Source organism: Equus asinus, chromosome 24 (assembly GCF_041296235.1).
Source record: "Equus asinus isolate D_3611 breed Donkey chromosome 24, EquAss-T2T_v2, whole genome shotgun sequence".
NCBI classification, from domain to species: Eukaryota; Metazoa; Chordata; class Mammalia; order Perissodactyla; family Equidae; genus Equus; species Equus asinus.
This window is the reverse complement of record NC_091813.1, coordinates 15,739,420-15,751,962: the sequence shown is the minus strand read 5'-3', so window position 1 is coordinate 15,751,962 and position 12,543 is coordinate 15,739,420. Positions and strand designations below refer to the sequence as shown.

At 41.0% G+C, this 12,543-nt stretch overlaps 1 protein-coding gene across 5 annotated transcripts in view; it reads left to right on the top strand.

Moving 5' to 3' along the window:
- Positions 1 to 12,543, top strand: part of COL12A1 (collagen type XII alpha 1 chain) — a 108,415-nt gene that overhangs the window by 56,145 nt on the left and 39,727 nt on the right. For all 5 annotated transcript variants that reach the window (XM_070496123.1, XM_014868644.3, XM_070496120.1 and 2 more), the window contains 12 exons: positions 429 to 568; positions 823 to 955; positions 1,059 to 1,085; positions 1,412 to 1,554; positions 4,058 to 4,187; positions 4,608 to 4,747; positions 5,045 to 5,174; positions 6,402 to 6,544; positions 7,630 to 7,759; positions 8,435 to 8,577; positions 10,480 to 10,609; positions 12,369 to 12,488. In XM_070496123.1, coding sequence (XP_070352224.1) covers positions 429 to 568; positions 823 to 955; positions 1,059 to 1,085; positions 1,412 to 1,554; positions 4,058 to 4,187; positions 4,608 to 4,747; positions 5,045 to 5,174; positions 6,402 to 6,544; positions 7,630 to 7,759; positions 8,435 to 8,577; positions 10,480 to 10,609; positions 12,369 to 12,488 — 1,509 coding nt within the window. The remainder of the gene's footprint in view (positions 1 to 428; positions 569 to 822; positions 956 to 1,058; positions 1,086 to 1,411; positions 1,555 to 4,057; positions 4,188 to 4,607; positions 4,748 to 5,044; positions 5,175 to 6,401; positions 6,545 to 7,629; positions 7,760 to 8,434; positions 8,578 to 10,479; positions 10,610 to 12,368; positions 12,489 to 12,543) is intronic.

Here is a 12,543-nt window from a genome sequence, read left to right as displayed (position 1 = left end):
GATCATAACATTTCATGGACCATAAAGGTCCATGTGCTCTCTGATATTATACATCAGAGTTTGTGCTTATGTGTATTGCTGTGTGTATGTGTATTGCATGGTTTTCCTTAGATTCTCAAAAGGTTTGAAATGCAAAGTGATTAAGAACTGCTGAGTTAGAAGAGTGTTACTGAATGGTACCTTTAAAAAAACCACCGTTTTAATAGGATATAAATAGTAACCTATTATATCCATATAATGCTTGTAGTTCTTGGAGCTTTCTCTTACATTGATCTTTCAAATGAACTGAATTGGTAAAATATTTGGTTCTAAGCAATGTTTTCAACAGTTTTTCCATGTCCCTTAAAATGAAACAAGGCAGTTTTATTGTATTAAATTGAGTTTGCAGATTCCATTCAAAAACTTAGGGCTGCCTTTTCTCATGGTAGGCACTGTGCCAGCCCCAACAAACCTAAGGATCACTGAAGTATCACCAGAGAGTTTCAGAGGTACTTGGGATCACGGAGCGTCAGATGTGTCTCTCTACAGAATAACCTGGGCGCCTCTTGGAAGCTCTGATAAGATGGAGGTAGTGTTAACTCTCTGTCTTTCTCTTGTTTTTCCCTTTTAGATCCTATTTCATTGTAGGGAATCTTGTTTGAAATATATGTGAGCTCTGTTGCCAGAAAAGCATTCTTTCCTGCTAGTGACATTTGAGCTCCTGTCCTGCATCAAAGCAGGAAGACCATTGGGCTAAACGATGTCAACACACTGCCATTGGTGTATGCTATATGTGCTGACTTAGTTTTGTGTGGGTTTGTTTTTTTCCCCTTTTTCCCTAAGACCATCGTAAATGGAGATGAAAATACTTTGGTGTTTGAAAACCTGAACCCGAACACTCTCTATGAAGTTTCTGTTACTGCCATTTATCCGGATGAGTCAGAAAGTGATGACCTGATTGGCAGTGAGCGCACACGTAGGTGTTCAGCTTTCAAATAGGACATTGTTATTTTAAAATTAATTTTAAAAATGGAGTTTTAGCCATATTAGTAATATTTCCCCAAATTCTATTTTTTTAGTGCGTTTGATACCCTTAACAACACAAGGTAAGAATTTAATTTGCTGAGTTGTATGAATGACCAAATAATGAATGAATGGATGAAAAATACCACAAAATCCATTGCAAGCAATCCTTCTGCTTTTAAATTGTAAGGGGTTGATTGGGACCTCTTTTAAACAGGGCTTTCTTGAAAAACTTTGCTTTGCTACTATTTGTTAAGGAGTCATTTGTGATTCAGTGACCATCATTTATCATGGGGTCGAATTTAGTTCTAAACCTAGAAGTATACAACTCTGTTATTTCCTTGGAAACAGTGGTTAGTGGGGAGGCATTGTTCTGTGTGCTTAATCTTTCTCAACAATCTTCTTTCAGCTCCAAAAAGTGGCCCACGAAACCTTCAGGTGTACAATGCAACATCCTACAGCTTGACTGTTAAGTGGGATTCTGCTAGCGGTCGTGTGCAGAAATACAGAATCACCTATCAGCCTTCGACAGGGGAAGGCAATGAGCAGACGGTAATTTGTTTTGAAAAAAGTATAACTTGGACAAATTCTACCTTTCCGCCTCAAACTCTTTTCATGCCCAAAGTTTAGTAGTCATGCTTGCTACTTTGAGAGATGCAAGATTTACTGTGTTGGATGGAATTATTTGACTCCATTCCTGATGGAGACTCAGTGGATGTTCATGGGAAACGAGAATTTTTTTTATGGAAGCCTCACAGCATTAGGCATGTGCCTCAGTGCACTCACGCTTCCCATAAAAACCCTCAGGGCTGGATTATCCATGAAGATATCTAGAGTTTTTAGTCTATACAGATTTTTCAACCCATATTTCTCTAACTTAATCAAGTACTGAAAGTTTGCTAAATTTCCTTGTTCTAATTTTTCTGGGTTTTGCACATCATAAGGTGTCTTGCAGATCTGGTGTTTCCAGCTCGGGGCACCTGTCCAGCTAATTTTGACTATTTATCATTTTTATAGTTATCCGAATGGAGGATACTGATGAGGGTGGGACTGCAAACTCAGCCTTCATCTTCTTTATCTTCTTGGTCTTCCCTCATCTAGCAGACTCCTTGTCCATTCACCTTGCTTACGTCAGTTGTCTTGTCTTTGAGCCTTTTCCACCTTTGCTTTCGTGAAATGTGTGACTAGAACTGCACACATTATCCTAGGTCAGGAAGTGCCAGGATTTTTACCTGGATAGGGTGATGCTTCCTCATTTATTTCAGATACCTCTTTTGGTAAGGTCCATTATTTTGTTGACTTTTGGAGAGGGGGGCTATAATATTTCCTCATGTAACCTTAGAGAGATTTGAGTGATTGACCTTTAATCATCTGACCTGCTGAGCTCCAGCAAATGGGTCACCCCTCTTCCCGGTTTAGAGATATTAGCAGAGTAGATGCTGGCGGTGGTTAAAGCTGTGTGGTTAAAGGTCTCTGATACTTCATAGTAAGTGGGTTTAGCTGAATCAGAACTTTGATAGGACTTTTGAGTTGGTCTTTTGAGGTTTCTGTAGAACTAGTCTTAGGTGGTATGATACATTTGGACTGAGAATTTGTCTATTTTAGTTAAATAGGTTATCAATAATAAACTAGATACCAACTGTAATCAACTGGATTTTGCATAAACTCAGATAAGACACATTTGACTGTAATGTTTTAGTGTCAGAAATAGACTTGTTTGTGTCTGTGCCAGGCCACATGTAGGCAGAACTGGGAAGCCAGTGAAGCTTGTCTTTAGCATTTCTCCTGTGGAGCACACTGACCGTCCAACTGCCGTCGAGGGTCTGTTTTACCGTCCCTCAGCTGTTTGTTATAATTAGAAAAAGTCTCATAAACTTGCCCCCTGGAAAGTGTTAGCTGATAATCTCTTAGGTTTGTTGCTCTTAGGGGTATTTGCGCTTTAGTGCTAGTCCATGAAGTAATCAAATACTGGATCGCTGACGCTAGAATTATTTTGGAGAGTTGGTGAGAGAAGCAGGTAGATACCACCCTGCTAACTCATAAGGCGAGTTCTGCTAAGTGGCTGCTTTCAGATTTGTTAAATATCAAATGGCCTGTACTGATATTGACACTTTTTTCTCATCACTTCAAATATTAAATTTATGAAAATTAGCACTGTCGTTCAATTTGCTCCTATTGAGGATGACTACGGTAATCAGTGAGGTTTTCTTTGGAACTCAGACTACTTGAGTGGATGGGTGCTCAGCTGGAGACATCTGGACTTGTGGCACGTCCAGTCATGCACATGTGCACTCACTGTGGCCAGCAGGCCATTTTCATGTGATTTTTAGTTAGTATAGCATAAACATCTGAATTTGGTAGACTGTTAACAATTCATACGAATTTTCTTTCAAGACTATAGCTAGATGGCCTGAAGCAGTGAATAAAAACTTCAAACTTCATAAAGGAGGAATTTGAAAAGGTTTATACCACAAAGCTGGTATCGTGGAGATGACTGGGAAGCCCTGCCTGGGTGTGGCCTGGCCAAGGGTCCGGTCAGGTAGTTTTTACACAGCTAATGCTGTTAGAGCGGCAGTTTTTTGGGGGAAACACCAAAAGCTTTAGATCTTTTGCTGAGTCATTTTAATGTGTTTCTAAAGCAAATAGGAAACATCTATAAAAAAGTAAGAATAATACTGAATGGTGTGGAGCATCTAATACTACGCAATTCTTTGCTATTTTAAAATTCCTTTGCAGCTCACTTATACTTAATGTCTTTTTTGGGAGGAGATCTGTGAAATGTGTTTTGGATTGAATTTTGCAGTGCTGGTGGTGAGCAAGTTGAAATATCTTTTTGAGGTCACTGGGTTTAGGCTCAGAATGCTTTTTATGATTTAAGGTGCATATTTTACATTTAAAGTTATACCATAAGATATATTTTAAACCTTCACTGTGGCACATGTTTCCAGATCTTGGCAAAGTTCTCCAACAACCCCCCTGTAGAAAGAGGTTTTTCTAACAGGACGTTAGTGAGATGGAGAGCACGGGGCTGACACTTATCCCTGTTGTGCTCAAGACCACAATAGGAGGACGGCAGAACAGTGTGGTCCTGCAGAAGCTGAAGCCTGACACTCCTTACACGATTACTGTGTCCTCCCTGTATCCTGACGGTGAAGGCGGTCGGATGACGGGAAGAGGCAAGACCAGTAAGTGAACCCAGACGCCTGTAGCTTCTTTGATGCAGTACCTACCATTGCAGTGGAATCACCTCCTTATCTGGAAACACTGGGGTGACACAGAGCTTTGCTAACCTTTTCAAATGCATTTAAAAAGATGTTGTTTTAATATCCTTGCTTGGAGTTACCTGTCTCTCTTTGTGGAGAAAGACATTTACTACTTTTGAGGATAAAAGAAACACTTTGGGGCTAAAATATCTTGTGAAGAGATGAGACGTGTACCAGATTATCACAGACATTATTTATTCGCTACTGTTCAACAAATATTTGTGGGCTGCCCACTGTGGGGTGCCTGCAATCTTCTAGGGTTCCTGGGAGATATCAGTGAACCTGTTCTGTGTGTGCCTGGTTGTCAGGGTCATGCTGTGATGTGATTTCTGTGCATTTCAGAACCTCTGAATACTGTGAGGAACTTAAGAGTGTACGACCCTTCTACCAGCACTTTGAATGTTCGCTGGGACCATGCAGAGGGAAATCCCCGTCAGTACAAGCTCTTCTATGCACCAACAGCAGGTGGTCCAGAGGAACTGGTAATTATTTCCTATGGTGAAAAATGCATTTTGTTTAAACTGTAGCTGAAGGATTTAAAAAATAGCTAAAGGAGTTAACCAACTTATTTTAACAAGAAGTTCATGTTCATTTAATAGAACTTGACAGCGGGTAATAGGTTGGTGCCTTGGTACCTAGGTGATAGGGGAATTGTAGGGGATTGGGGCTGGGGAAAATAATCATTCTAGGAAGTTCTAAAGGTGGAGCATGGGGTGAGAGTATTATTTCTTTCACAAGGTTTTCAAATCAGGTATTTTATGTTTTATTAAAATCTTCAGGTATCACTACCTGGGAATACCAATTATGCCATTCTCAGGAGTCTGCAGCCAGATACCCCATATACTGTTACGGTAGTTCCTGTTTATACTGAAGGTGATGGAGGACGCACGTCAGATACTGGAAGGACATGTAAGTAAGAAGGCACAAAAAGCTAGCTTTTGCATTATAAATTTTGCTTTTTATTATAAAGGCCATATAGGCCCATTAAATAAAATTTGGAAAATTCAAAATGATAGAATAAAAATTACCCATAGTTCACCTCTCAAACGCCATCACCTGTTAATATTTTAGCATATGAAATAAAAATATTATAATGGCATTCTTCTTCTGAAATGATAATTTCAAGATTTGGAAATGTGCACGCAATCATTAGTGTTCTTCGGTTGTTCTCTCTCACTGACAGGAGTTCGTTGAGCTGTGCTTTGTGCTTTATAAACTCGAGTGCGTTGTTGAAATCTGTTCATCACGTTACTCGGCTGCACATTTCTCTGGTTTGCTGATGAAGCGCTTTTTGGCATTAAACGTGTGCATTTTCATTTGCATTAACTTCTTGAGAAACCAGTTATAGTGATTTTACTATTCTTTGTAGCAGTGCTTAAAGGCTTTTGTGCATACTCATGAATATTTCTTTAGCTTTAAAAATATACTCGCTCATGGCTAAAAGGAAGCAAGTACGGATGGCTTCTTTTGGTAAAAGATTAGTGGTCTAGAAAGATGATGTTATTAGCTAAACTGGAGTTTGGAGTTAATATGTGGATTTAATTTGTAAATTTTTTAATTTGTAAATTTTTCAATTTGTAAATTTTTCTAAGTCCCTATTGGAGCAGTAACTTGGGAACTGAGTGTATGTTTTACTTCTCCCTCCTTTTGCCTTTTCTTTTAATCGCAGAAGACATTTGGTAGCTATTTGTTGAATGAAGAAGGAATTGATGAAAGAATGAATGATGGAAACTTGCTGACTGAATTAGATGGGCTTCATAAGTGTTGTCAGTTCTTGCTTAGAAGGCAGACGTTATAAAATTCCTGTTCTCTCTCTCCATTACTTATGTTGGGAAACTGAAGCTTCTTTTCAGTTTCTTGTGCCTCGTCCTTTTATGGCTGACCCAGTACTAATACTGTTCCTAGCTTGTTTTTATTGGCAACAACTTTGCTTCTATATAGACAAAGGCCATCACTGGCTAACTTTGACTAAATTTGGGTTTGGAGAGTTAACCTGCTTTTGTGTGTAGATGGTTAGAAGTTTAAGGAGGACAGTATTTTATTGTGTAACAGAATATACGTCTTGGAGAAGTGATAACAAAAGCTCGACATATATAAACAGACTTAAGAAAGATGTGTTGGCTTTTCTTTCCGCAGTGGTGAGAGGACTGGCAAGAAACATCCAAGTGTACAATCCTACCCCCCACAGCCTGGACGTGCGCTGGGACCCCGCGCCGGGGCCCGTTCAGCAGTACCGCATCGTGCACTCTCCTGAGGCCGGCACGAGACCCCCAGAGTCTGTGAGTAATCTTGTCATCTTAGAGCTCAGGCAAAGGATTTCAGATTCTGCTGCGCCTCATGCTGTGGCTGCTGGCCCAGACGAATAAGCCAGTTGTTGGTGTGGCCCCGAGTCTCATGGAAACTTCATTTCCTGGTGAACGTAGGCTCGTGTTTGTGTCGTGTGGTAGGCTGTGAGAATGCAAACCACAAACACATCAGTGTTTGATAATTAAGTGATTGCTTTTAATGAATTAAGGCAGGTGTTTTAACTATGCAGTTAGCAAAAATGAATATTGGAAAAATGCAAATTAGTTATATGAGTTAAAAACCTCAGTAGTAAATGCAAATCATGGCTGGACCTTGACAGTATGGGCTTTTGTTGTAACAGACAAATGTCTTTGTTATGAAAATATCTTAAAGTTCGCCCTCCCCGACTCTCACACATGGCCCAATCTATCTTCAATTCAGATACTATTCAGTTTTGTAAGAAGATTAATAATGTAGAAATCAGAAATCAGTAATTTGAATAAAGATAGAATCAGGACATCTAAAAGAAAGTAAATTTATAGACTAATTTAATTTACAAGTCTTTACAAAAATAAACAACGACGACGAACAAAGATATACATGACGACAATCCATGTGTTCTGTGAGAATATCGACTTGCATGTCCCTTTGTGTGGTAAGACACATGCAGACAATGTTGCCCTTAGCCACTGCATGGAGCAGCGCTCTGTTTTAATACACAATCCCTCCCCCTAGTGTGGGGTCCCTTCTTTTATGTGTGTCTAAGGTTCGAGATGCTTTTTGGGTAAGTATCATGAGCCCTGGATGTTGTATTTGAGAATCCTTACAATAAACATAAACAGGAGATACTTGAAGCTACTAGGGGTCAAGTATGAACTACCTTTCTTCGGAGGGGATTTCTGGGCGTCAGTTGCATCTAGTGAGGTGGCTTGAGCAGGTCTCATGAGGAAGCATAGTACTTGGCTTCTGATGCGCCTGGGCTCAGGCTTTTATTATAAACATCATTCTACTGACTAATCAAAGCCTTGTAAGCATTTGGGTTGTTGTCAGGCAGAATTTGGCATTTCCTCCCCTCCAGATGGTGGTGCCAGGAAACACCCGCATGGTGCGCCTGGAGCAGCTGATTCCGGACACGCCCTATTCTGTGAACATCGTGGCTCTCTACTCAGATGGAGAGGGGAATCCCAGCCGGGGCCAGGGCCGAACGCGTGAGGCAGAAATCCTTTCTCCATCTCATTCCCTTGTAACTTGATTGGCAGGGCTTCTCTGAGTGAGTGAGGAGTGGGAGGCGAGAGGGGAGTGAGAGGTGGTGAGAACTTTTCCACCTTTGTGCAGGTGAGGGCAGGCCTGGGTGTGTGGTTCTACCTGGGCTCTCCCACGTTTACATTCCTAGCTAAAGCTTTGGGCCCATGACTGCCCTCTGTGCTGAGTGAACTTCGTTTGGCCATTTCCTCATCCGGGACCTGAATTAGGGAGGGTTTCTTCCCTTCTCTGCTGTGCAGTGGATCTTCTCACCAAAAGGGCACTTTGGAAATTCGAGGGCTTGGCCTCTCTGTTTCACTAAACAGGAGGTGGTTATAGTGGCTAAAAGAATCTCTTTCTCAATCTGTACATTTAGGTTCAAACCTAGCTCTGTGTGGCTGAAAGTTTAGCAGGTAACATAGCTCTGAAATGCAGCGCTGTCTACTGTCTATGCTTTCATGTTAAAACCATAGGAGATGTATATTTTATCATAAGGGAGTAAACATTCTAACTAATGGTGAGACAACGGCAAGTGATTTCCTCGTTCAGACCTGAGTGAAGCTCTTTTATACCCTGCCTCTGCCTCCGTGTCCACCACGCTCCCAGGCAGGAACTAACTGTATTGTATTTTATTTACTTAGTGCCACGAGGTGGACCAAGAAATCTGAGAGTCTTTGGGGAGACAACCAATAGCCTGTCTGTGGCCTGGGATCATGCCGATGGGCCAGTTCAGCAATACAGAATCATTTATTCTCCCACTGTGGGTGATCCGATTGATGAATATGTGAGTCCAGTTCTCATTTATCTGAGCATTTTGTAATCTCTTACTTGGTTGGAAGGTGAAATTCAGCTTTCTTCTTTAGGAGTGCGCTGTGATTGCAGCTGAGTCCTTCACTCCTGTGTGGCAGTCACATTTTATGACTTTCTCCGACATGATACTGGGACCACCCAAATGTGCCTGGTGTGGCCTCCCACATCACAGAGAATCAATGTCTTTGGGCTCATTTCTGTTCTAAAGACGTTGAAAAATTGGCTTATCTCATGAAATGGGTGTCTAACCACCTAATTATACCACAGGAACTAGATCTAGTGAAACATGATATCTATTATTCTGAGCTGCCTAAATTAATATTCAAATGATGTGACTATCCAAATCCTATCCTTTCTTTAAATCTAATTCCTCTACAAGGTTTCCCTTAAATATTTCAGTGCTAATTTAGCTCTCTTTTCTCTAAATGTAGCAATTTTCAGTACACTTTGGTTTTGAAATATACATGCTCTCATATTAATTACAAACTGGTTTCTTTTTTTTTTTGGTGAGGAAGATTGGCCCTGAGCTAACATCTGTTGCCAATCTTTCTTTTTTTGCTCGAGGAAGATTGTCACTGAGCTAACATCTGTGCCGGTCTTCCTCTATTTTGTATAGGGGATGCCACCACAGCATGGCTTGATGAACAGTGTGTAGGTCCACATCCGGGATCTGAACTTGTGAACCCCGGGCCACCAAAGTGGAGTGTGGGAACTTAACCACTATGCCACCGGGCCAGCCCCAATTTCAAACTTTCTGAATGTCAAATTTTGTCCCTCTAGAGCCAGAACAGGTTTCCTGTAGCTTCCTCGTGGCCCTCACTATGTGTATCCGCTTGTTGCGGATGGAAAAGCTCACCACTTTCTTTACAGTTAGTGATTAATTGTGTGATGGGTTAGTAGAAGATGACACAAAATGTTGATTGTCAAGCAGTTAAGTCTGTGGTTTTCAACAATTTTGCCGCGTATATCCTCTTTGATCATTCTCCCTCCATTATCCCCATGTTACAAAATATTTCCTCTACTTGAACTTGATATATTAAGCTTTAATTCAAGCCCCCATTTTTATTAACCAGAAACACATGTAACTTTCATTTAGCGTTTCTGATCCAAATGAGATAAGCAGTATTAACACTTAGTTTGCCAAAGCAAAGCAGCTCACGCTTAGCGTTTATTCAGCCTTGACACAGGCAGATACACAATTTCCCTCCCCTTTCTGAAAACATAAAAAATATAATTTCTTCCCTCAGTTCACCATTTGTAATCCAGGACTCTGTGCTGGGAATCACTGGCGTAAGTGGTGCACGCTGTTTGTAGGAGCAAAGCATAGGGTGGGGCGAGTGATCGGTTCATTCCCTCTTCACCGAAGTAGTTGAATGTATTGTCCATTTCCTCTTTTTCACCTAATTAGTATCAGCCAAATGGATGTCCTTGAGGGCAGAAACTGAGTCCATTTTTGCTCACCAGTGTATTCCCAGCAGCTGGTACCGTGCTCCGCCCACGGTGGGTACATGGTCCCTGTTGTTGAAGGAGGATGTGAAAATGTAACACTTCGGCTGAGGGGGAAGAGCCCCCTACGGCCGAGCGTGCGGTGCTCAGTCAAGTGTCCTGAGGGTGTAGGTGCTGCCTCTCAGCCCTACCATTTCCTTGAGAGATGCTACGTCACAACGTCACAACGCTGGGAAGCGGCTCTTCTGGAATTTGAGCCCAGATCTGACTCTAAAACCCTTCTCCTACAGTTTGCCCGGCCGTGAGCATTGTGCAACAGAAAGAAAATACCAAGAAACCATTACTGTTTGTGGAAATACATAAAACAATATTGTCTTTTGACCTGGAAGTCCTCTAGCTGATAGTAAATTTAAATGTACTTCCCCTGCAGACCACAGTCCCAGGCAGAAGAAATAATGTAATTCTGCAGCCCCTACAATCTGATACTCCATATAAAATTACTGTTATTGCTGTTTACGAAGATGGAGATGGTGGCCATCTAATAGGAAATGGAAGAACTGGTAAATGTCATACTTTTTATAATCTTCACCTTTTGTCTTTACCAATGCATCTCAAATACTACGTTAATACTGTATTAACATTTATATTAGACAATGAATTTTGTCAAAATTATAGAACTGACTTTTAGCTTTTTAAAGGTTCACTAAAAAAAGAAAAAGGAGACAAAAATCTATATATTTTGCTTTGCTCAAGACAGTTTTGTTTCTCCTTGGGAAAACCATTGCATGTGCTCTGAATACTGTTTTCCTTTGTGTGGTATCAGTTAAGGCTGAGCTGTTAGTCAGTTTAGTATCAGCAAAAAACACTCCATCACGAAAGAATCTTAAGTTATAAAGAAGCAAGATGATTCATAATCACCTTATATCTTTACAAATTTAGCTTTTTAAAGTATTTTTTCTATTATGCCAGGTAATTTACAAAGAATTACCAATGTTTGGGCCTCTTTTCTAGCTTACGCTGGTGGCAGTTTTTCACGGTTTAGAGAAAAGTTCCCCCAAGTTGGTTGCTCACTGGAGCCACCTGAGGAGCTTTAACAAACGCTCCTGCCTCGGTGCCCCCCCCCCCCCACCCCGAGATACGGGGGTGACGGGTGACGGGGCGGAGGCGTGGCCTCGACTGCTTGCGTTCTCACGTGCAGCCAAGGTCCACCGTAACTGGTTTAGACAAAGTCAGGCTGGGCTGTAGGTCCCAGTTCTGTGGCTGGTAAATATTGGCATTCCTCTTTTCCACTTCATTCGGCAAAAATCCACCTAAGTAGCATGATTTCAGGTTCTTTGCTACCCTCAGTTGCCCAGACTCTTGGTGCTGACTCGATCTTGACAGCATTACAGAACTTGGGAGCAGCGATGTTTGAAATCTCCTAAGAGGAAGGCAGGAATAGAGTTGTTTCAGCTCAGTCTGTCAAGGCTGGGGACTGCTATGTTTATCGATACCTGTGTCTACAGGCCCGACGAGTCGGCGAGACTCAGCTTAATGACTCACGATGATTTCAATTTAACAGCTGCCCATTTTCCATGTTCCCTCAGATTTTAGAATAGATTTGGGTACCCTTCTAGGGAAAAGGGCATATTTTAGAATTTTGTGCTTATCAAAAAATATAAAATTTTTTACTAGATCTTGAATTGGCCAAGAAGGGCCAAAGCCATTTCTATTTTCTCTTGTGAAAACAGTTTTTTGAGTTGAATTCTTTATTTGTGAAATGCTATGAATAATAACTCAGTGACTAAGGATGCTCCATGAAAGCATTGATTCCGTAGGGAGTGGAGCGGGACAGACTTGAGGATTCACTCTGGGTTCTTCTGGTGGAGGGGAGAACGGAGGTGGGAAAGAACATTGTTTTAGTCGCTAGCTGACTGTGTGGTCTTGGGCAAATCATATCTTATTTATGTAATAAGGTGATTGTATTAGATAGTCTTTAAGTTGCTTTTTGGCTTTAACAATCTGTAATCTATAAAATTCTAAAAATGGTATGGGATATCTATTATTTTCTATAATTCTGCATTATATAACATGCCAGCTCTGGAAATCACGAGTTCCTGAGTCCGTTTGAGCTGCCATTTGAACTTGGAAAGCTGCTAAGCTTTTTGCTGAACATTTCAATGTCTTTTAATTGTTTTCTAGATCAGGACATTATGGGATATTATTAAATTGCTCTCATGGGACTGCACTATCAGTTCTCATAATCAATACTCATAAAGTTCTGTGCTGCCCTTGTGTGTCGATGAAAGGTCAGTAAAATGTGGCAATATTTGTTTGCAGTGGGACTACTTCCACCTCAGAACATCCACATTTCTGATGAATGGTATACGAGATTCAGGGTATCCTGGGATCCTTCACCCTCCCCGGTTCTTGGATATAAAATCGTGTATAAGCCAGCGGGTAAGAAAGCACTTTTATCATCATAAAAATGCACTGGAGAGGTATTTGTCTCTGA